Source organism: Bos indicus x Bos taurus, chromosome 27 (assembly GCF_003369695.1).
Source record: "Bos indicus x Bos taurus breed Angus x Brahman F1 hybrid chromosome 27, Bos_hybrid_MaternalHap_v2.0, whole genome shotgun sequence".
In the NCBI taxonomy this organism is placed as follows: domain Eukaryota; kingdom Metazoa; phylum Chordata; class Mammalia; order Artiodactyla; family Bovidae; genus Bos; species Bos indicus x Bos taurus.
The window spans coordinates 1,497,763-1,520,363 of NC_040102.1; the positions used below are offsets into that span (position 1 = coordinate 1,497,763).

The following is a 22,601-nucleotide window of genomic DNA, read 5'->3' on the forward strand; positions in this document are numbered from 1 at the left end:
CCTGGCGTGCAGTGATTCATGGGGTCGCAAAGAGTCGGACACGACTGAGCAACTGAACTGAACTGAACTGATACATACATACCTGGGGCTCCCCTGGTGGCTCAGTGGTAAAGAAACTGCCTGTGGTGCAGGAGCTGCAGGAGGACGGGCAACCTGCTCCAGTATCTTTGCCTGGAGAATCCCAGGGACAGAGGAGCCTGGTGGGCTACAGTCCATGGGGTCCCAAAGAGTTGGACACGACGGAAACTACTTAGCATACACATATCTATATCTATTTCTAGAAAGATCCATCATAAGGTGTTTGCTCACGTGAGGCTGGAAGCTTAGGAGCTGGCGACGAGCCCTCTGGGAGCTGGTGGCCAGCGTAGCCGATGGTGCAGCCTGGGGCCTGAGTGGGGAGCTGCCGGGCAGACCCCGGTCTGAGTGCAAGGCCAGGAACCTGGGGAGCCCAGGACAGAGGCTGGGCACGGGCAGAAAGGCAGAGAGACACATCCACCCTGCTCTGTCCACACGGGGGGTGGGATGATGCCTCCCAGACACACCCGAAAACACTGCTTAATCTTACATCAGGGTGGTCCTGAGACCCACGGAGGTGACACTTGAAACCACCTGTCACAGAGGCAAGTACATTTAACACGAGGGATGCAGCCCTGGAGGCAGAGAACCCGGGCAGGGTCACTGGCAGATGGGGCCATCATGGGGCGGCTGGCCTGCTGCTGCTGCTCTGTTTAGGAAGATGATTTATACCCATTCCCGTGTGGGTCTCTACAAACCTGCACGTCTTTGGAGCCTCACTTGGTTAACTCTCAAGGGGGTGACAGTTTTGTTCGGTTTCTTCCGGTTTGGGCCGTGGTTTACAGCACCGCGAGTCCACTGCACCCCCTGAATTTCTGGACCTGGACTCTCGCGGTGGACCGAGCCGGGGTCAACGCCCAGGCCTCCTCTCAAACCTGCGACTGGACGATTCCAGGACATACGGGTCTGCCTCGGATCCCGGGCCTGATCCCAGACTGTGATGGGCCGCGCTGCCGCCATCTGGTGGAAAACTGCAGACATTACACCTTAGCCCAGCGTGAACTAAATACTCGGTACATTGAATTGGGGAAAGATCAGAAAGTTCTAAATTATACAGCTACTATAACATAGACCAGGGCACATAAGATACTTGCGAAGCCCTTTTATGTACATCCAATATTATTTAAAGTGAATTCATACAATAGATGGTTGCTAATTAAAGGACTGACATGCATCTCTACTTTCAAAGGTGACGCACACCCCAGGACAAATTAAATCCTCCAGCGACATGCATTTCTGATCGTAACGTGACACACGATTGGCCCCTTCATGCATGTGCACTGTGGTGTGTGAAAGCCACCCTAAGGGGTGAACAAACGAGGATTCCTGCTGTAGTAGGCACCTTTAGGAAAATCCCAAATAACAGCCCAGAGTTATTAAAGAGGCCAGTAGAATATAAGAAATCAGGAACCTTAAGTGGAAGGCTCTTGGAAATGCTAACGTTTGCAACCTCAAGTTCGTGTAACATTGAGAAAGGATGTCTAATTTCTTCTGACCTGGTCCTTCCCTCCTCCAACACCGTGTCCAAGACAGCAGCCCAGCCCAGCTCCAGCCTCTCCCTGCTCAGCCCTTAGAGTGCAGCCAGCACCAGTGTGTTCCCGTGGGCCCGCTGGTCCCGGCCTAGTGTGGCCTCTGTGGGTCGGGGCTCTGGCATTTGAATACAAGCATGCACAGCGCCTGCCCAGGGGAGGTGCATGGTGCAAGGGCTGGGGGCGGGTGTGGGCTTTGAAAGGTCCCTGTGGCTCCCAGGGCCGGTCAGCAGAACCAACAGGATGTAACACAGAAAATCCCCATAAGAGCCAAGCTAGGGTAGGAACCCGGCTGACACCACTGCAGGCCGGCAAGCCCCAGATCTGCAGGTGGGCGGTGGCGGAACCCAGGCGAGGGCTGTAGTTTGGGTCTGAAGGTGGTCTGCTGACAGAATTCTCTTTCTGGGACCTCAGTCTTTCCCTATGGAGGCCATCAACTGATCGGGCAATGCCCACCCACACTGTGGATAATCCACTTCCCTCGGATCCCACGGATTTAAGTCTGAATCCTTTCCAGAAAGGACCTTCATAGGAACAGCTGCGTGGGTGTTTGACCAAATATCTAGGTGCCATGGCTTAGCTGAGTTGACACATGAAATTAACTGTCCCAGTGTGTGTACACACACATGCACACACATCTTCAGATTTTTTAAAAACATATTTTCAGTCTAAGAGTTACTATAAATAACTAACCTGACGTTACTCAACTTGGAGATTTTTTTTACACTGATATGCTTTTGGTTAGATAAAATTACTGTGACTAGCTGGAACCATGTTAGGATTACTATAATTTATTTCCACAGTGAAAAAGATGATTGGTAATACAATTATTTAAATTTGCATTTAGTGTTTTTCCTCTTAGAAAACGCTTTCAAATTTCTTGATGGAACTGGTAATTTTTGGATGGTTCTGCCGGTTTGGTGCGCCCTCCAGTGGATGTAAGTTGAATATGCACTTGGTCAAGATTTCAATGGATGGTTCGCGGCTTTAGCACTTCTGAGCGTGGTCCGGAGTCACCTGGAGGTTTCTGATGCCGCTTACAGAGCCTGGGCATCAAGAGTCATTCTCATAACACTGATGAGATTGTTGGGTGTATCAACAGTGTGAGCTTTTGCTCCTGTATGATGGAATTTGGAAGGTCTGTGTAAATTCAGGGAACTCATGTTTTCTGAATGGCCAACACAGGATGTCACAAACTGTGGGGTGCAGATGGTGCGTCAAAGCTGCAAGAGAGATCACAGGATGTAACAGGCGTGGAAGGTGGTGGCTGTGGTTCCAGGTTCCCTGTTGTAAAGAAGCTTTAAGAAATTACCAGAGAGCATCTGACTGCAGTAAAAGAAAAAACTATTCGCTTCTGAAAAGGCTGTGAAGATTGCCTCTCCTGCACTGTGTCTACGAGAGCCTGGATCTTCTCCACATATTCCAGGCAAGAACCAGACTGCAACAAACTGAACGGAGGAACGCCCCAGGTGACTTTTCTTAAACCAAACGTCAGAGAGAGTCTTAAAAATATAAAGAAGTGCCACTCTATTTTTTTTGTTTTAAAAATATATTTATTTTATGTAAATACGTTATTTGTGTTAACATAAAATGGGTTAGATTTCGTTACCTTAAAGTTAACTAAATTTCTCATGTGGTAAATATTGGTAGACATAACCCATGTAAGTAAGAACTGTTTGGGATATTTTTAAGGGCACATGGGGGTCCAAAAAGTTTGATTAAAATGTTCAAGAAATCTTGGGCTCAAGGAGTACTTGATAGTCTGCAGATAATCAAGAGTCAAACATAATGTTGAATTTATAAACTGCAATGGAGTAATGAATGATGTCTATATGTTGACACATATAGTAATGATGTCTATATGTTGTTACTTTTTTATACTTTAACATTATTTCATTTGTACCTCTAACAAATCAAGAGTTGATACTTGTATCTTTACTTTTCACAGGATTAAAGCAGGTTCCACTCCTGCCTTGACTACATCTCTTAACTCAGTTCATTTAATTTTCTTCTAAACAACCAAATCAAGGAATATTTATCAAGCATCTGTTCTTGCCAGCCCCAGGAATAGTTGTTTAAGAAAAAAGAGAATGAGACATGGTTTATGCCTCTCCTGGAGTAGAATAGCAATAGCTTTATTTATGTACACTTTTGAAAATAATTTGCTCAAATTTCTAAAATCATTGCCAAATTAGACTTCGGACGGTTGTCTTTTAATTTATGAGTAATTGAGTACTCTTAGATCCTAGGCACTGTGGTCTGCAGTTTCATTCCCAATTGGCCAAAGTTAGAATTTTATGTAAATAGCCGTTGCATGAACTTGGGCTATTTCAGCAGCGGGGCATTATCTGCACCCTGTTTCTCAGCGTCTTCTCTGTACAATAGTCTGTGATGATGAAAGGAACCTTCTCAGGAAGAGCACCATGGGAAGTTCAAGTTGAACGAGGTAATCCTGTGACAGCTCTTCACAGGCATGAAAAATAAAGTGCAGGAGCTCACGGGAGAGACAGTAAAGCTCCGTGAGCTCAGCTTTATATTCGGCTGGAAGGGAAAATGAGAGTCTTTTGGAGAAAAAGTCATCCTCACGGAGTGTGCCTCTCAGGGGTTTCATTTTCATGGGGCAGGTCTGGGCCCCCATTCATGGGGTGAGCGTATGCTGGTTGTAATTAGGGTGCTGTGGTCAGCGTGCTCCAGAGAGATGGTGGGACAGACAGATGGACAGACGGACACAAAGGGAGGTTTAGAACAGGAAGTGGCCCACAGACTCACAGAGGCCCAGAGGTCCCACCGTCAGCCTTCGGCCTGTCTGGACCTGTTTATGCATTTGTAGGAAGCTAAGGGCTGGCCGGCGACAGCCGGTGCTGTCCAGCCCTGGGGGTCCTCTGAGGCTGGCCCTGGCCTGTCTGTGCCCCCTGCAATCCACCCTGGAGCCAGGGCACACGGCCAGCTTCCGCCGCGCACAGGACACGCGGCCCTGCCAGCTGAGCGCTCTTCCCACCCTCTCTGTTTTGTGACAACCGCTTTTTTAGAAGCACGCGCTCGCGGTGAGCTTGGTGAGCTCCAGGCCATGATGCGCTTACGGAGTGGAATCCTCTTGGCAGGCGCGTCCTGGGCTCTGTTCCTGTTTCCTGGATCCTGTTCCGGGCCTGGCCGCGGGGGACCCTGCTCGCGGGGGCCGTGCTCTCTTCCCCGGGTGCTGTCGTTCAGGACTGAAGTCACAGCAAATCGGGGCTTACACAAGGACCATCTAATCCGAGTCTCGCTCTCCTACCGGGAAGCCAAGTCCCGGGCAGCGGAGCCTGTGCCCAGGGCACGCAGCTTCAGCTGCAGATTAACAGACAGGAAAACCAGGCCGGCGGCCAGTGCCCTTGACAACGGGCTCAGGGTGCCCTGGGTAGCTCTCACCTCCTCTGGCCCTGCTGTGATTATTTAGTGACAGGGTGGAGATAAACTTCCCATTAATTGAGGGCCATATCTGTAAACAGAAGCCTGTAAATAGAATCTACAGGACGAAGGCCATGCTCTCCCGGTTAGTAAACACGTCTTTATTGAGCTGGGACGAGGCGGAGGCCCAATTCGGTCACAGGGAGGGTGCAGGTGCCAACCAGCTCCCGTCCCGGGGGTGGTCCTTGGGTGTGGGGGACAGTGGGCTAGGAGAAATGCCCACAGGGTACAGTTCTGCTGGTCAGACGGCAGTCCTCAGCTTAAAAACACAGCCATGAATACTGCATTCAGGATTGAGTTATAACTTCGAGCTTTACCAAGACATAGAAGTCTGTGGTTGCCTTGACAACCATAACCCACTTCAGGGCAGCCCTTCCCCTCCCACGTGGGTCTGTGGGGGCTCTCTGGGTTTCCCACCTGCCGAGACAACTTTTATTCTCTAGCTGATTGGGAAGAACCTCCCGAGTTAGGAAACGTCAGCTCCCTGGGGAAGCTGGGCTGCAGGCCACCTGAGGCCCTGGGGGCTCTGACACCCCCATCTCGGGGAGGGACGTGGTAGAGGTCACGCTGAACAGAATGTACACATGACCCTGAAAGAGATGCAGCCGGGAGCTGGTGCCAGGTTTCCTAGGATTAGTTCTGATTTACAAAATATGGAAAAACTCCGGGCTCCATTACAGACGCACTGAGGAATGCTCCAGGCACCCGCTCTTTGATGTCAGGGAGAGCGCGGGTCAGGTCACCCCTCCGTGTCTTGCTAATGTTGAAGGAGGCCTGTTAGCTAGTTTGGTGTGTTCATCAGGAAGCACCTCTCTGTTGAGCGTGTTTTCCCTGCGGGCCTGGAGCTGTTTTCACGGCCAGCTGGGTACACGGTGCTCAGAGGCTAGAGGGTAGATGGACGGGCCAGACCATCGCCCTGGTTACTGCACATGTACGTTTACAAACCACGGTGAGGGCTCTCAGGGGACATGACAGAGGAACCTGACTTAGACGGCGTCAGGGAGAGGCGCCCGAAAACTGGAGCTTGAGGTGGAGACTGGACTGGGTTAGCTGAGCGGAAGTAGGGGGCAGCCTGGGGCCTTCCAGCTGGGACGCCATGGCCAGGTGGACATCGGCACGCTAGTCTTTAAGGCGTGACGGGCTCTCGGAGGTTGGGGTGGCGGCTCAGGTTTGCACCCCGAGGCTGTTGCCTGGGACGGGGCCTGGGGAAGCCAGGGCACGTGTGGGTGCAGACAGTGGTGGTTCTGGCGGAAGGGCCCAGCTCTGCCCTGGAGGGGGACAGAGGCGTGGAGGGGCGTGTCAAGGAGGACTGTGCATGGCCAGGTGGGCCTGGGGGAGGCGCCCAGGGTCCCTGCCTTGTGCGGCTCGTGGAGCGGGAGCAGAGGGGCCTGGGCTCAGCCTTCACCTCATGGAGGTTATGACTGCATCCACTCTGCCGAGGAGAATGGGCGTCCATGTCGGGTACCTGCCCCCCGAGGCGGGGAGTCCGTGGGGTAAAGCGGGCAGAGATGGGGAGAAAGGGGCTGTGGCCATGCCCCAGGGCAGCCGCGCCGTCTCTTCATGGTGGTCCCTGGGGTTAGACGGTGGCAGAGGTGGCGGGTCACAGCCCCTGGAGGTGGTGACATGGGGTCGGGGGACTGAGGGCTATTCTGGTGAGTGACGTGACGGCCGTGGAAGGTGGACAGAGAGGCCCAAGGGCGGTGGAAAGTGGATAAACGGGGAATGTGGCCACGTGCAGCCAGGAGCGGGGGGAGGGCAAGGCTGGCAGAGCATGTGGGGGCTGGGGGGGGCACCGCAAGGACGCCGGGGCCGTGGGGGCAGGCCGGGGGGTGAGGAGGGGCATCAGTGGGCTGAGGGGGCACTGCAGGGATGGCGGGGCCATGGGGGCAGGCCGGGGGGTGAGGAGGGGCAGTGGTGGGCTGGGGGGGCACTGCAAGGACGTCTGAGCCATGCTGGGGCCGGGGGTCGGGAGGGGCAGCAATGGGCTGGGGTGGTACCGCAAGGACACTGGGGCCATGGGGGCAGGCTGGGGGGTGAGGAGGGGCAGCAGTGGGGCTGCAGGGGCACCTGCACCCTTTGAGCACCTGGGAAGGGGCTGGGTTCCGGGAGGGAGGTGGGGGAGCAGGGTAGGGGGCAGCCCTCTGTGCAGACCTAGCTGGCTCGGTGGAGAAGGAGGTGGCGGGGTCTGTGTGGGCTGTGTTTAGATCAGGCCCCTCGGGCCCCAGCCTGGTGGGGTGGGGGGTGGCTTATGCTGCCTGGTTACTGGTGAGACCAGGGCCCCCGGGCTCCGCCGACACCCTGGGTCTGAGGCAGGGGCACCCCACTCATAGCGCCCCAGCTGTGTGTGTGCGCGGGGGAGCCACCTGCATTTCTGAAAGTTGTTTGCTTTTGGCTGAGACCCCCCTTCCCACTGTCTCCATGAAAAGCTCTTCTCGTCTTCACCCCTCTGTGCAGAGCGGGTCCTGTCTGAAGCCGTCCTGGTGATCGTGACTGCTGGCCTTGAGTGCCTGGATCACCATGTGGCCCTGTCTGAAGCCGTTCTCGTGGATCACCACGTGGCTGGCTGGAGCTTCGTTCACGTTTCTTGACCTTCACGTCTGCTGAATTTCTTACATCCGTGGGTTCAGAGTTTTAGCAAATTTAAAAACATTGTGCTGGTTATTTCTTCAGGTATTTTCTTCCGTCCAGCCCCCTCCCTTGGGGACCCTAATGACTCCTGTGGGACCACATGTATTACCTGCCTCAAGTCATCCTGCAGCCTCGGAGGCTCTTATTTTTCCCCATCTTTTCCCTCTCTGTATTTTGCTACATCTTGCTATGTTCTATTGTTGTATCTCCAATATTCAGTGAGGTTTCGATTCTGAAGTAACGTGCTGTCAATCCCATCAGTACTTTTGTTGCTGTTTTTCAGCTGTTCGGTTGTGTCCGACTCTTTGCAACCCCATGGACCGCAGCACATCAGGCTTCCCTGTCCTTCACCATCTCCCGGAGCTTGCTCAAACTCATGTGCATTGAGTCGGTGATGCCACCCCGCTTCTCCTCCTGCCCTCAATCTTTCCCAGCGTCAGGTTCTTTTCCAAAGAGTCGGCTCTTTGCATCAGGTGGCCAAAGGATTGGAGCTTCAGCTTTAGCATCAGTCCTTCCAATGAATATTCAGGGTTGATTTCCTTTAGGATTGACTGGTTTGATCTCTTTGCTGTCCAAGGGACTCTTAAGAGTCTTCTCCAGCACCACATTTCAAAAGCATCAATTCTTCTGCACTCAGCCTTCTTTATGGTCCAACTCTCATATCCTTACATGACTACTAGAAAAACCGTAGCTTTGACTAGATGGACCTTTGTTGGCAAAATGATGTCTCTGCTTTTTAATATGCTGTCTAGGTGACTAGATGGTAAAGCATCTGCCTACTATGTTGGAGACCCAGGTTTGATCCCTGGGTGGGGAAGATCCTCTGGAGAAAGAAATGGCAACCTATTCCAGTACTCTTGCCTGGAAAATCCCATGGACAGAGGAGCCTGGTAGGCTACAGTCCATGGGAGCACAAAGAATCAGACACGACTGAGCAACTTCACTTTCACTTTAGGCTTTTCATAGCTTTTCTTCCAAGGAGCAGGCATCTTTTAATTTCATGGCTGCAGTCACTGTCTGCAGTGATTTTGGGGCCCAAGAAAATAATGTCTGTCACTGTTTCCATTGTTTCCCCATCAATTTGCCATGAAGTGATGGGACCAGGTACCATGATCTTAGTTTTTTGAATATTAAGCTGGTGTTTTCACTCCCAGTGGTAATTAGGTGTATGTATGCACTGCTGGAAGCAATGTCGATGGAGTCATTCCGTTTGGATCATTGATTAAAGTTTTTCATCAAATTGGGGAGGTTTTTGGCCATGATTTCTTCAGAAACCAAGTTTTGCTGTCAGAGGAAGCAAATTTATGGCTTGTGCCTTTATAAGCTCAGTGTGATGAGCAAAGTATAAAATGGAATGGGGAAGCCCTCAGCTTTGCTGGCCTGAGGGAGTAGACCCAGCGAGGGTGAGCAGAGGACCCCTGCACTGGACCAGCAGAGGGTCCCTGGGTAAGGTATTTGTGGAGCTCTTCTAGGACACGCCTGCATCAGCGGAGCAGTGGCCTCGTGGGATGGTTGTGTCCCGAGGACAAGGTCCAGGGGGCAGAGTCCAGGAGGCAGAGCCCAAGGGGAAAGCCTGCAGCCCCCATGCAGGCTGGCCAGCAACGTGAAGGGAACGGGATGCACAGGGGGTGTGATGGGCACAGATCCCTGTCCCCCATCGTGTAGCCTGTCAGGTGGCATCTGCAGGGCATGCACCCAGTCTCCAGGCTCAGGACGGGCCCAGCAGGGGTCAGCTCTGGTGAGCTGCGGTAAGAATGTCAGGATCACATTCTTCAGTGAGAAGCGAAGCCTTCAGCAGGAGAGGGGTGACCCGCCTGGGGGAAGAGTTGGGTTCTGGGCTTGGGGCCGGCTCTCCAGGGCCCCTGCTGGCAGCATCTGCTGGTGGGGACCCTCTGCAGAGGTGAAGGCTAACACGCGTGCCCGGTGCCACTGCGCCCGGCCCTGGGCCTCCTGCTCTCGCCAAAGCCTGGAGCTTCCTTTCAGTGGGCCTTCGTCCTCTGCAACGTAAGACAGTCACCAACGTCTGGCCAGCTGGACACCTGTTCTCTAAACTGTGTTGAAACATTTCTTTTGCTGCTTTCTGAGACAGAATATGTGGAAATTAACAAAAACCCTTAGAATATTATGTTACTTTTTTCAAGCATTCAAACAGCTTTCTCTGAACTGAGCATCAGTGTTGGCCCTGTGTTATAACTTTGAGAAATCCTTACCACTCAACAGATGGGGACATGGCCCCCCCTGGCCCAGCAGCCTGGGGGCTGGTGCTGCGGCTGGGTGGGGCCTCGGAGACGGGGGTCCCCCGCTGCCCCTCCTCTCGGCGCCAGGCGCCAGGTGGCAGCCGGGGCTCGATCGTGCCAGTCGTGTGTTATTTATATTTGGACTTGGGCCGCAAGAAACGACGGGCACCCTGCAGTCATCTGGGCGGATGAGATGCCACGCACGCCTGTGGTAATAACTATAAATAAGACGTAACTTGCCGACTAGGCATGGGTCTTCTTTTAGGTGGAAGTTCTGGGTAAATTAACCCCAGGATGAAACCTGGGGTGAAACCCCCAGCTGGAGTCGTCTCTGAAATAAAAACCCAGCCAGAACCTCCCCTCTCTCCACCAAGGCCACCTCCCTGCACCCACGGCTCAGAGCCTTCTCGGGGTTTGGAGCCCAAACGGTTCAGTGTTTGCTGCAGTCCACTCTCCACAAGAGAGCTGTCTCGGGGTGTCTGCTCATGAACCAGGGAGACTTTAGCTCAGAAGTGCTGGAAATAGGTCTGTGGACCCCTGTGCAGAGGGAAGCTGTGGGGGAGGGAGGGAGGATGGGCGGGTAGGGGGTCGGGCCCATGCTCCTTTTCTGGGTCAGTTGCCTCGGTTTCCTGGGTGTGAAAGGTACACCTGTTGAGTGTGGGCGGATGCTCTTAGCGTTTCCATTTTTCCAACTTGAATTGGACTTTTTCCCTCCTGAGATCAGGCTAATGATTTAGGACACAGGTAGCCCCATGGGGCCAGGCGTCCCGGGGTTTATAAATAGCATCTCCTCGGCCATAAATGGACCGCGGCCGGGCCTCGGGAGGCAGCCGCGCTTAGCTGCCCCAGCAGATCCTGCGGCCCTGTGAACCCTCTCCCCTTGGCCAGCCCCTCCTGCGGTGAGTCTCCTCTTCTCTCCTTTGCTCGTGGGAGGCTGGGCAGGGAGGACTGAGGCGTGGGTAGGAGCTGACCGCATTCAAACTCCCAGTGGGTGTCGGGGGAAGAAACGTGAACCAGAGCAGTCCACTCGTCGCAGACAAACATCAGCCAAGAGTTGGAGTCAAACTTTGAGTTTCTGTGCCAGGATTTGAAACTTTCTGTGCTGTTAGGCACTTCTGAGCCCGTTCCAGCCCTCGCACCTTAGCCTGGATTTTGCAGCATCTCCAGGTTCCCCAGTCGGTTGATGGATGTCTGCAATTTTCTGGAGCCTCAGAAATGAGAGCCTCTGGCAAGAGAGGGCAGGTTTGAAGTGGTGTGAAATAAAGCTGGATATTTTCTTAAGAGAAAAAGAGAACCCAGGGCCATTGCACTCTGATCCGGACTGCAGCGTCTCAGGGAGGGGACAGCTCCGTGCTTCTCGTCACTGTTTCCAAGAGCTCCCGTCACAGCAGCAGGCTGCTCCCCCAGCTCTTCCGTGCGTTATGAGCCTGCACAATTCCCCCTCAGTTCCCCTGAGAGAGCCAGAGTGCTGGTCATGCTTTTGAAACGCTGCCCCAGAGGACAGCAGTGGGGTTGGAAGCCTACACCCGGGAGGTCCAGGGTGCGGGGGGAGCAGCGAGGCAGGAAGGTGGGGGCTCAGTGGTTGGAATCCCATGGGAGGACACAGGCTCGAGCCCTGGTCCTGGCCGGGGAGGATCCTCCATGCCACACGGTGCCACCAAAGAAACCCAGAAATGCTGATCTCTCCCCACCTCCTGATCTAAGGTCCTGCCCTGATGAATACAGCAGTAACACAGGCTTCCAAGAGCACTCGGGGCAAAGCTGATTTAGAGTTCTGTCCTAGAGTAAGGCTGGGCCGTACGTGTAGGGCATCTGTGTGAGGCTCACGCTGAACTAGGGAACTTGGCCCACGTGTTCTTATGGAGACAAGGAAACCAGTGGGTAAAGTTTGTGGGGTGAAATCTCCGGATAATCTCCTTTGTTGCTAGTTCTCTCCATTTGTGAAAACTGCGGCAGGCCGCTGGGCTGCTGGAGAGGGCAGTGCTCCTGTCCAGGAAGCAGCGCCTTATCCTGTTTCTCTGTCTAATTTGATCCTGCTTAAGCGCCGGGGCGGTGTGGACCAGCTCCCGGGGACTGCAGCAGCAAGGAGGGAACTGCTAAGACATTCAGTCCTGGGGCTCAGAGGCTATTTGGGGAACACTTGAAAAACTGGCTACCAGACGTTAGGCGTCAGGCCGCGTCAGGGGGTGAGGATTTGAAGGGCTACTCTGTGCTCTGTTGTTACACTGACTTCTGGGCTGAGTAGCTTGGAAAGCCTCAGGGAAAGCAGTCCGTCTTGGGAACCGGGATGGGGGCCGGCTCCTTGGGGTGGGGGGTGGGGGCCGGCTCCACGGGGTGGGGGCGGGGCGGCTCCTTGGGCTGAGGGGTGGGGGCCGGCTCCTTGGGGTAGGGGGAGGTGGCCGGCTCCTTGGGGTGGGGGGTGGGGCGGGCCGGCTCCACGGGGTGGGGGCGGCTGTGTGCTCTGTTCTCTGGAGGCGCTCGCACCTGCTGTGCTCGTGGACTCTGAGCGCGTTAGCTGCACAAACCACACTTTCTTTTACTGCATGGAAGTAAATGGACATGTTTCCACGGATTAAAGTCCTTCTGGGGACATGGGTGATGACTCCGGTCCATCCTCATGGGACGGGACCAGGGCGGAGCCTGCCACGGAGGCACGTCCAGCTCGTGTTTCATTTCGGGCTCACGATCCCCAAACGTGTCAGGAGCACCCGTGGATGGAGAGCAGTGGCTCCGGGTCAGACGGACGCTCAGCTCTGCTGCCGGGAGCCCGGGAGCAGGCGGCTTATTTTCATCACCTGAGGTGGCTTCCTCGCAGGAAAGGTCGAGACTCAAACCGGGACAGGAGACCACGCAGCTTGAGTTGTGTAAATTCACTCACAGTTGTAAACAGCGAACCCCGTGTGCTTTGACCACGGTTGACTGGTTGACTGTGTACCTTTGGTATGGAGGACGGTCAGTGGTCAGAGTGGGGTGTTGTCTCTGGAGGTCACAGAGCCTGGCCACCGGTGTGCCCAGTGTGCCCTGCCCCGTCCCCCAGCCCCTCTGTTCTCCGTGAAAGACGCTGACCCGGGTGGGCGGTGGGGTTAGAGCTGGGCTCTGGCCCCAATGCCTCCTCCCCTGGGACTCACTCCCTTAGGCTGTGCTGGGGGCAGCTGAGGGGTCAGTGAGGGGATTGTTTTCCTAAAGAGGAGAAAGCGGAGGGAGGTCTGTGCAAACATGCTGTCACCCCTTCCTCTTGGAGGATCCCCAGAGGGCAGCTGGCTGTGTCCCCATGGTCCCCTGAGACCCAGGGGCTACAACTCTGGAGCAGGGGCTGGGCCTGCAGGGCTCGTTTCCACGGGCATCCTCCCCGCATCTACAGGCCCCGGGCAGGCAGGGACGGGCACAGCTGGGCAGGTTCTAGAACCCGAGGTCCACCGAGCAGCGCCTGCACGGGGCCTGGCGTGGGCTCTGGCTGTGTGGCAGTCCCGCTGGCATGGGTCTCATGCACAAAGGTAGGAGTTTGCTGTCAGCCTGGAGCAGGCACCCCCAAGGCCTCTCCATCCTTGAGACGCAACCAGCCGGGGTCCATGCTTGGCTGGCACGGACAGGTGCGCCCGTTGTGGGCGGGGTGGATGTGGGGGAGCCTCCTGGATCTCTGGGCAGGATGTCTACTCAGTGAGTGGAGAAGCGTGTGGGCTGGGGGCTAGGTACCGCCGGGCCCCTGATGTCCTGGGGGACGCATCTCCGGCAAGTCCACAGTCAAAGCAGGGGAAGGGCAAGCACTCGACTCCAGCCCTGCGTCCCCATCACCACAGAGGTCTCGCCCGCAGCAGGAGAGGGTGGGTTCGCCAGCCACCCATCAGCCCAGCACAAGCTGGGCGCCTACTGCACGTAGAGCCCGCGGGGCGCTGGCTCTGAACAGGACCGGGGTCCTGCCAAGGGGCGGCTGCCTCTTTGGGGCGCTAGCTGCTACACTCTGAACACATCCTGACAGCTTATTCTCCCCTGTCACCTTGGCCATTTTTGGACTCTTCCCTCTGCCAAGAAAGGCGACAGATTTGACGGGTGGCTCAGCAGAGACATGTACATATCATGATGGGCCAGGACACCGGTGCAGCCGCAGCTGCAAGGCGTCCTGGGCTTCTCTGCCGTAGGACTCCTCCCCACGAGCGCACGGCCGGTGGGAGAAGGCGTCTCGGAGATGAAACTGGCTCCGAGTGGTGACCCCTGGCCCCCAACACATGGACTCAGCGACCCGTTTCCAGAGATGGAATGTGTGCCTTCTTAGAGGGGAAACTTTCCTTGAAGATTCGCTCTGAGTCACTCCCTGGAAAATCCCAGGGATGAAGTTGAGGGACTGCAGATATTAAAATGATAAGCGTGTGCTTTCAGATGCCCCGTCCTGCCTACACAATTAAGCTCGATAACAACAGACACTAGTGTGCCAGGCACAGACGGCCACTGGTGTCAGTGTGCGTTCCTCCCTGCGGAGCGTGCACGTTCAGCCGGAGGTCCGGGTTAGAGACAGAACAAGAGCATCAAAGCCACGCAGAGCGCTGGAGGGTCGAGTCCCTCCCAGAGCTGCAGGTGTCCGAACCTGCGCACTTGACCTCAGAGTCACAGCACCTCTTTCAGAGCTGGGTGGGATGGAGGGGCTGCGTCTGCATCGGCTCCCTTAGGCGGAAGTTTCCGTTGTGTGTTTACAGTCAGATGTACACCACGTGCCACACGCCGGACCCCAGGGATCCATGGTGGTTGGTTGACTAGCTGGCTTTTAGGAGGGAATTTGGAGATGAGTTAGTGCAGAAAAGTATAAAAGGCCCAGGAAGAGCAGTCTGGTGGTGTCTGGACCTGGTCTTCTGTATGCTTCTGTGTGCACACAGGGCATTTCTGTTTGCTTTTGGGAAATCACTCCCCTCTCTGGCCACGGGGGCACCTGCCCATCCTCCCCCAAGGGCAGGAGCTTGGCTAACCCCCAAGGACCTTGCCAAGCTCTGCAGTTCTGCGATTCTGGGAGATCACAGACTAAAGGGACCTGATTGTGAGTCACAGACGAGGAACAAACCCTGTGTTTGGAAGGCTTCCTAGCCTCCGCTCAGGAGTGTGGGTAGCGGTGTGGAGTGGGGGGCTCGCCGCAGGCAGGATCCTATGCTTGCCCCTCAGCTTTCACCCTGTCCTGTGGGCTGTACTCTGGGCCAGATCACTCCAGTTTGAACACAGAAGATGAGAATGGACTGGGGTTTGGGGGGTCCTTGAGCCCCTCTGTCTGGAGGTCAGCAGCCACAGGGCCTGGGGGACGCTGTCTGCTCCCCTCAGAGAGGCAGGCAGCTGGGAAGCTGGTGGGCTACTGGCTTGGCGGGCACGTGCAGCACATGCTGCTAACACGCCCTGCCTCAGACCCCCACATTCCCGCCGCAGGGGGCCCCCTGTCTCTGGGATCTAATGCTTGGTAATCTGAAGAGCTGATCATAGGTATAAAGTGCATGATAAATCTAATGCACTTGAATCATTCCAACCCTGCCCCCTCCAGTCTGTGGGAAAACTGTCCTCTTCAAAACTGGTCCCTGGTGTCAAAAAGGTTGGGACCACTGTTCTAGCAGAGAGAAGCTTGGGGAGAATTTAGCCAAAACACACTCACTTTCCTGCACCCCGCAGGCTTTGAGCTGGGCTCCGTCCCCAGGCCTGCTCCCCCAATGAAGTAAGCTGACAGGTCGCCCGTGAGTGGGCCAGGCTGTTAGACGGGTGGGCCTGGGTGTGTCCTGGAGACACCATCCTTTCTCAAGGCCCCTTCAATCAGGAGTGGCTTCAGCCTCTGCACAGATGCTGAATGCTCCACATGTGGCTGTGGTCTTTGCAGAGTGAAAGCTCTCCTGTTGGGACCCTGCGACCTTGTGTCCTGCCTCGCCTTGCTCCAGGGATGCCCTCACCCGCCCTGCGGCCGCCGTCACCTCCCCACCCAGAGAGGCTCCTCTCAAACGGCGCCTTCTTCGGGGCTGCTGGCTGCCGCACTCCAGGGCCATGTGCCCCCCTCCCGCAACCACTCCATTTCCCAGAGGGTTTCGTGCCTCTCTCTGCTTTGTCTCCTCCTCGCTTGGGTTCTAAGTGTTTGTGTACTTCTTTGACCTGTGCTTCAGTTATTTTTATCCTTATCACTCACATTGCTTTCCACATTGCCTGAACAGACTAGGTCGTCTGTAGACACTGGGTGAGTTTATTAATTAAGTGGAAAGTGTAGCTCAGTCTTCTAATTTTTTATGGACTCAAGAAAGGCAGTCAGGTGCCGAGGGACCTAATAGGTGTCCAACACTATTTCCTCTTAGAGAGTCTTCCTTTTGTCCCCTTCTTTTCTTTTAGGAAGGGTTTAGTTAGCTGGAGTTGATTCTCGTGTAGGAATTGCAGCAGCCTGGTCAGTGGAAATGCAGGGCCTCAGCTCTGCCTGTTGCTCTTTCCTGCAGGAGTTGCCAAGATGTCGCTCGTTGCTGTGCCCTTCTACCAAAAGAGACACAAGCACTTTGACCAGTCGTACCGCAATATCCAGACAAGGTACCTTCTGGATGAATACTCAGCGAAAAAGAAGTAAGTCAAAAGTCACTGATGAGGCGGCTGATCTCGAGTATGAGCTGTGTCTGACCTTGGAGGCTTCCTAAAGCCCAGAGATGAACTGGTTTGGGGGTTCAGGGAGGGCTGTGATCCCCGATGCTTGTGTCCAGAGCAGAGAGGGAGCTGGGAGCCCCAGCTGCACAGAAAGCTTTGGGGCTACTGCATGACATCCTGGCAGGTCCCAGCAGGTCCTCTTAGATCAGCTCTGAGCCCCGGGTTTAGCTCATGAGGCAGGGATCTTCCTTCACATGCCTTCAGAACTAGAATTTAAAAGCTCACCCAGAAGCAAGGACCATGAGAAGGAACTCCGTGGAAGGGAATGCTGGTGGGACTGAGGGGTGTAGGGGCAAAGTGATGACTGGATGGAAGCTGATCTCAGAATACTGCTACGTTAATGACAAAGGTAGCAGAAGGTAGATTGCTCTCTGTCTGATGGGCTGGTGTCAAGCTGCAGCTTCATCAGTGAGCTCCTGCGGCGATAATTTAGGAGACGGACACTGGCACTGGCTCTGGCCTCAGCTCCGCGGCCTCTATATTTAGAGCTGCCCGTGGCCCTTGTGGTCGGCTGCCATCCCAGGAACAAACAGAGCCAAACATTCGCCGCCCCTCCCCACAGCCTTGGGGAGCTTCAAATCTCTTAAGATAGACATCACTGCGGCCTCAGGCCAGAAGGGCCTGGTGGGCACCTGCTGGCCCCAGAGGGCGGGCGGGGGTGGCAGGGAGCTGAGTCTGGGGAGAGGGGGCGCCCCTGGGGGTGGACACGGGCAGATGGGGAGGAGGTCACACACGGGGTTGAGTGTGTGCACGCGCGAGCAGGTAGGTGTGTACACACAGGCGCGCCCACAGGCGTGGGTGCCCGTGCATTCCGAGGAGAGGCTGGGGGGATGGAAAGAGTGATGCTGTTTGTAACTACACGTTTGCGCTTCTCCCCTGCACCAAGGCGCGCTTCCGCCCAGTCGTCTTTGCAGAGATCGGTCACTCGGAAGTCGTCCTCGCAGAGGGAGTCCAGCCGGGCGGCGTTGGGAGAGTCCACCCTGGGGGAGACCACCCTGGGGGAGACCAGCCTGGGGGACACCACCTTGGGGAGGACCACCTGCCGGCTGTGCGCCAAGAGGATGAGCAGTGCGCTGGAAGAGGAGGCGCAGGAGAGGAAGCGCAGGTAACTCCCAACCCCCGCCACACTCAGCGCCCCAGCCCGGGACCGGGGGCTGTGTGGCCAGAGAGCGGGGGCAGAGCTGGAGGGGCCTGGGACCCCCGCCACCACCACACTCGGCGCCCCCGCCCAGGACTGGGGGCTGTGTGGCCACAGAGCGGGGGCAGAGCTGGAGGGGCCTGGGAGATGCGGGGGCGCTCCTGCTGCAGCAAAAGCCACGAGCGGCTGCTTTCGGCCCGTCTTGCTCTGCACCCCCGTCGTCTCCACTGGTCCCTGCAAGGAAGCAAGCGGGGTGGCTTTTCTGCACCCTCGGGCAGAGAGGAGCGCCATGGTCCAGGGGACCCACGTCTACTTCCCCACGACAGAGTTGGGCTGGCCTCAGGCCTCTGTCCCCTCCCCGCTAAATGCACTTCCCCACCCAGGGAACATGACTGCCATACTTGGAAACATCGAGACCTAAAGGTGTGAATTGGAGTTTTCAAATTTCCATCAACAACCTCTCGGGCTACCAATGGCCAGCTGTGAGGCCTGCGCTCAAGCAGGGGACCTTCCAGAGAGGGGCCAGGGTGCCAGCCGTCTGTCCTTGTGGACATGGAGCTGCAGGGAGTGGTCTGTGGACCCTCGTGCTTCACATTTCTACTGGCTCAGCTCATGGGGAGAAGCTGCCGGAATGGGGCGGGTGACTGAGCATGCCGGGCTTAAAATTAACCCAGATCACAAGAAGCTGGTGGTCAGCTTACTTGAATCTTCTAAGAACAGAGTGCTTACGCATCTTGAGAATGCTTTGTATCTGCTCTATTTTTCCTCCTCACCTTCTACTTATTTCTAGAAATTTCTCTCTATATCTCTAAAACACTCAAAATTCAAGAGGAAAAAAGGGATTTAGGTCAACATGTTTTAGTCTGAAAGTTGCACTATGACTAAGGAATCTGTTTAATGAAAATATTGTATAGCTGAAAAGATTAGCCTTTATTTTTGAAAATTTGAATTATCTTTAAATGCCTTATGGGAATGTTGTCCTGTAAATTAATTTTATTGTCAAGTGAAGACTTATTTTGCCAAAGAATCAATTCAAAATGTGTACATTAAGAAATTGGGTTTTTATGTGTTGGATTATAGCAGAAAGAGTTCTACTCTACTTAAGTTGTGGCACAGCAAATGACAAGACCCGAGCCTTATCACTTTATCTTTATTTGAACCATCAGTTTTACTAATAACTTGGCGTGATCTTGTCCCATAAGTTCCCATTCCTCAGTTTCCTGAGGTGAAGTGGATGAGGAAAGTAAACTTGTGTTGATTTGAACAGTTAGGGAGTCATTACTGTGACTCGTGTGGTTTCAGCAAAAAATGACTTTTGTGACAGTTCTGGCTGTTGGAAGTTTGCCTAAAACCTTTGAAGCTGCTCTCTTGCAGTAGCAAATCTGACTCAAGAATGTATTTTGATTCTCGGTGACTGGTTATAATCTTACTGTGTCCCTGGAGCTCAGGGTGAAAGTCAGTCCGTCTGAGCAGGTGCAGCGTGGACAGGGCTCGGCTGTGCCCGCCCTCCACGGAGCCCAGCACCCAGGCTTTGGGCGCTGCTTTTAGGACCCTCACAGGGTTTTACTCTCACACCCCGTGTGCACATCTCCCGTGCAAAAGATCCTACAAGGTCCTTCCTCCCTTCAGAGTGAGCCTGAGTACAGCTGGAGGTTTTGGTGAGCTGAGCCAGAATTGGTGGAGATTTTGTAGCAATTCCCGCTCTGTCCTGGCCACAGAGGGGAGCGGGTGTAGGGGGATTTGAGGAGTTAGATGAATTCCAGTCCTGGTGATGATTTACTACTCTTGCTGGCCAAAAGCGTTTCTGAAAGCACATATTTATTCCTTACGTCCTGTGGCAGATACGAGTTTAATCTACAGGACAAATGTGTCTTTGGTGAAAGACAAAATTGTGGCTCGATCAGTGTGAGTTAAGCTGTGAGCTCTTCATGTGAGATAAAAGCCAAGGCGGCACCAGTGTGCTCTGAAGGGTCTGGGTGTGTCCTCCCGAAAGATACAGCCGATTAGCAGTGTCCCTTTGATGCCTGTCTGTCTGTCCTGGGCAAAGTGGGCCCCCCAGTCTCACGCAGCTGTCCAAGGGTTGTGTCGTTAGGGCAGAAGCTCGGACACTGACATTACTCGGCACAGGAGGATGGGGTCCTGGCCTCCTGGACAGGTACCAGCAGGGACACTTTGTCAGTGTCCTGAGTGAGGGTGTTTGGGGCGAGGGGCAATTCCAGTTCGATTATAAATCACTAGGGGCTGGTGGTGCCATCAACAAGCCCCATGCTCGTAGTTTGTACACAGGTCAAGGTGGGACTTCTGATCCTTCGGTCTTGCTAGGACAGTCTGCGGCACATGCAGAGATCCATCACTGCTGTGTCTGTCACTTCGTGGGATCCCTGCAGACAAGAAGGCTCCATTTCTGGGAGCCCGCTTAGCAGGCCCCCGCTGTCTCCAGCACAGACCCGCAGAGCCACTTGCGTGGGCGAGTCTCCTGGAGTGAATGGGAGCCCGGCAGCCAGGATCAGGGTGTCTGGAGCTGGCCTGGAGCCTGGATGCCTGCTGGGCAGGGGTGTCGGGGGTCATCTGTGGGCCCACGGAGGCAGCCCTCGGCAGAAGGAGTGGGCCCCTCACTTCTCCGCCCCTATAGACCGAGAAGCTGCCGACTGTGTGCTCTGGAATACAGACTATTTCACTCTGAATTTGCTAGTTCAGAAGGCTTTACCTGGGTCTTTAATTCACTCAGACATGGCAGCCTCAGGTGGAGACGAGTGGGTTTTGTGTGACGCAGGGCTTGCGGAACAAGCGAGCAGAGGGGAACAAGCTCTCCTCCCCAGGAGATCCTGGGGAGGCGGGGTCTGGCCCCGCCCATGGTAAGCGCGGCCCCTTCTCCGCGGCTCATGCAGGTACCAGTCGATGGTGGCTGCCTACGGGGAGGCCAAGCGGGAGCGCTACCTGAGCGAGCTGGCCCAGCTGGAGGAGGATGTGCACGTGGCCCGCACCCACGCTCGGGACCAGCTGGACAGGCTGGCCCTGCAGCACGCGGGCAGACACGGCCTGCACCATGCGGTAGGCGTGCGCACTGGGGGCGTCCGGGGGCGGTGGGGTGCTCCGGGGCCCGGGGCGCCCCCCAGCGCCCTGACCGTGCCGGGCCCTGGACAGGTGGACGACAGGCTGGCCTGGGAGCGGCACTCGTTTGAGGAGCGAATAAGCCGGGCGCCCGAGATCCTGGTGCGGCTGCGCTCGCACACCGTCTGGGAGCGGATGTCAGTCAAGCTGTGCTTCACGGTGCAGGGGTTCCCCACCCCCGTGGTGCAGTGGTGAGTGGGCGCCCTTCGGGTGGCCCGGCTGCTCCCCTCTGAAGGCTCTGCGGCCTTCTGCTTACCTGGGTGGATGGAGAAGGTCCGTGTGCAGGGAGCCTGGCACCCACTCCAGGGAACAACACACACAAGAAAGGCAGCGGTAAACGCGCCCGGGGTCCTGGGCAGGCGGTTTCATTTCACTGCAATTGAGCCAACTGATTGTCCAGAGGACTGTTATGTAAAACCCAGGAATTCCCTGGAGGCCCCTGGTCAGGACTCTGAGCTCTCGCTGCGGTGGCCTGGGGTTCCAGTCCGAGTCGAGGAACTAAGGTCCTGCAAGCAGCACAATGCAGCTGGGAAACACAATAAAGTAAAATAGAACCAGGTTCCCTGAAATGACCAGCGTTGACACCCACGGTTCTGCTTTCACTCGTGTGAGTGGAGACACTAAACTCCAAGGCTTTGGAACCACAGGGCAGGGTTTCTGGAGCCTTTAGATACTGACAGATGAAGTCTCTAAGCCCATCGACACTTGGTTTTGATGTGCATTGCTAAGCTGACATATCTGTCCATTTCCTTCCTACTTGCTCATGCCGGGTCCCTGGGGTCTGTCTGGCCACAGAAGACATTTTGCTCGTGTCCCAGGTTGGGTCTCTTGGCAGCAGAGGAGACAAGTGTCTACCTGGCTCCTCTGGCTGCTTGATAGGCAGGGAGACTGGGAGCTGCCTGCCCTTGGTCTTGGGGAGCCGTGGTTCTGCTGTCCTGGGGGACCACTGGTCCAGCCTCCTCCCGGTGAGACCAGAGTAGCTGGGTCTCTCCATGTGAGTCCTGGTGACCCTGTAGCTTCCAGAGGCTATACCAGGGCCTGACCAACCTTGGCTACATTTTTTTCTTGGAATGACGTATCCTGAATTTCTAGCAAGTTCCAGGGGACCTTGGCCCATGCTCTGTTGCAGGTTGAGGGTTGCCCAGGTCGTCAGAGTCTAGTGAGAGCTGACCCCTCTTAAACAGTTGAGGGGGGTTCTGGACCCTTCCTGAAGCTGCTCCCCTTGTTCATCCACCTGAGATGTGAGCAGTGACTCAGGCAGAAGCAGGGCGATGATGCGTGTGTGTGTGCATGCGTGTGTGCACGTGTGTGTGTGTGTGTGCACGCATGTGTGCGTGTGCATGTGTGTGTGAGTGTGGGGCCAGGCGGAGGCAGGGATGGAAAACGAGCAAGGTCGGGACACGCACCAGACTTCCACCTGCCTTCACACTCAGGTGCTTTCCTTGTTCAGGTATAAGGACGGCAGCTTGATCTGCCAGGCCGGGGAGCCGGGCAAGTACAGAATCGACAGCAAGTATGGTGTGCACACGCTGGAGATCAACAGGTAAGCACCCAGATGCCTGCCCAGGTGGCCAGGCCCCAAACACAGGAGCACAGGGCAGCTCACTCCACATTCCGCACAGCGGTCCTGGAGCTTCTGAGTTAACTCTTGGCAGGAGACACAAGTGTCCCTCCGTCTCCCTGGTGGCATCTGAGGGGTGTGGACCCGAGCTCTGCCCAGGCTTCTGCTTTGGACACAAAGGGAGTAGGTGGTTTAGACAGTTTATCGAAGGACAACGGCGGTCAGTCCAGGTATGAGGCCAC

At 55.4% G+C, this 22,601-nt stretch overlaps 1 protein-coding gene across 1 annotated transcript in view; it reads left to right on the top strand.

The window, feature by feature from the left end:
* Nucleotides 1–10,195: 10,195 nt before the first annotated feature.
* Nucleotides 10,196–22,601, top strand: part of MYOM2 (myomesin 2) — a 64,299-nt gene continuing 51,893 nt past the window's right edge. Inside the window, 6 exon segments of the mRNA XM_027529939.1 lie at nucleotides 10,196–10,438; nucleotides 16,351–16,471; nucleotides 17,436–17,654; nucleotides 20,576–20,738; nucleotides 20,832–20,989; nucleotides 22,249–22,341. Coding sequence (XP_027385740.1) covers nucleotides 10,399–10,438; nucleotides 16,351–16,471; nucleotides 17,436–17,654; nucleotides 20,576–20,738; nucleotides 20,832–20,989; nucleotides 22,249–22,341 — 794 coding nt within the window. The 5' untranslated portion in view covers nucleotides 10,196–10,398.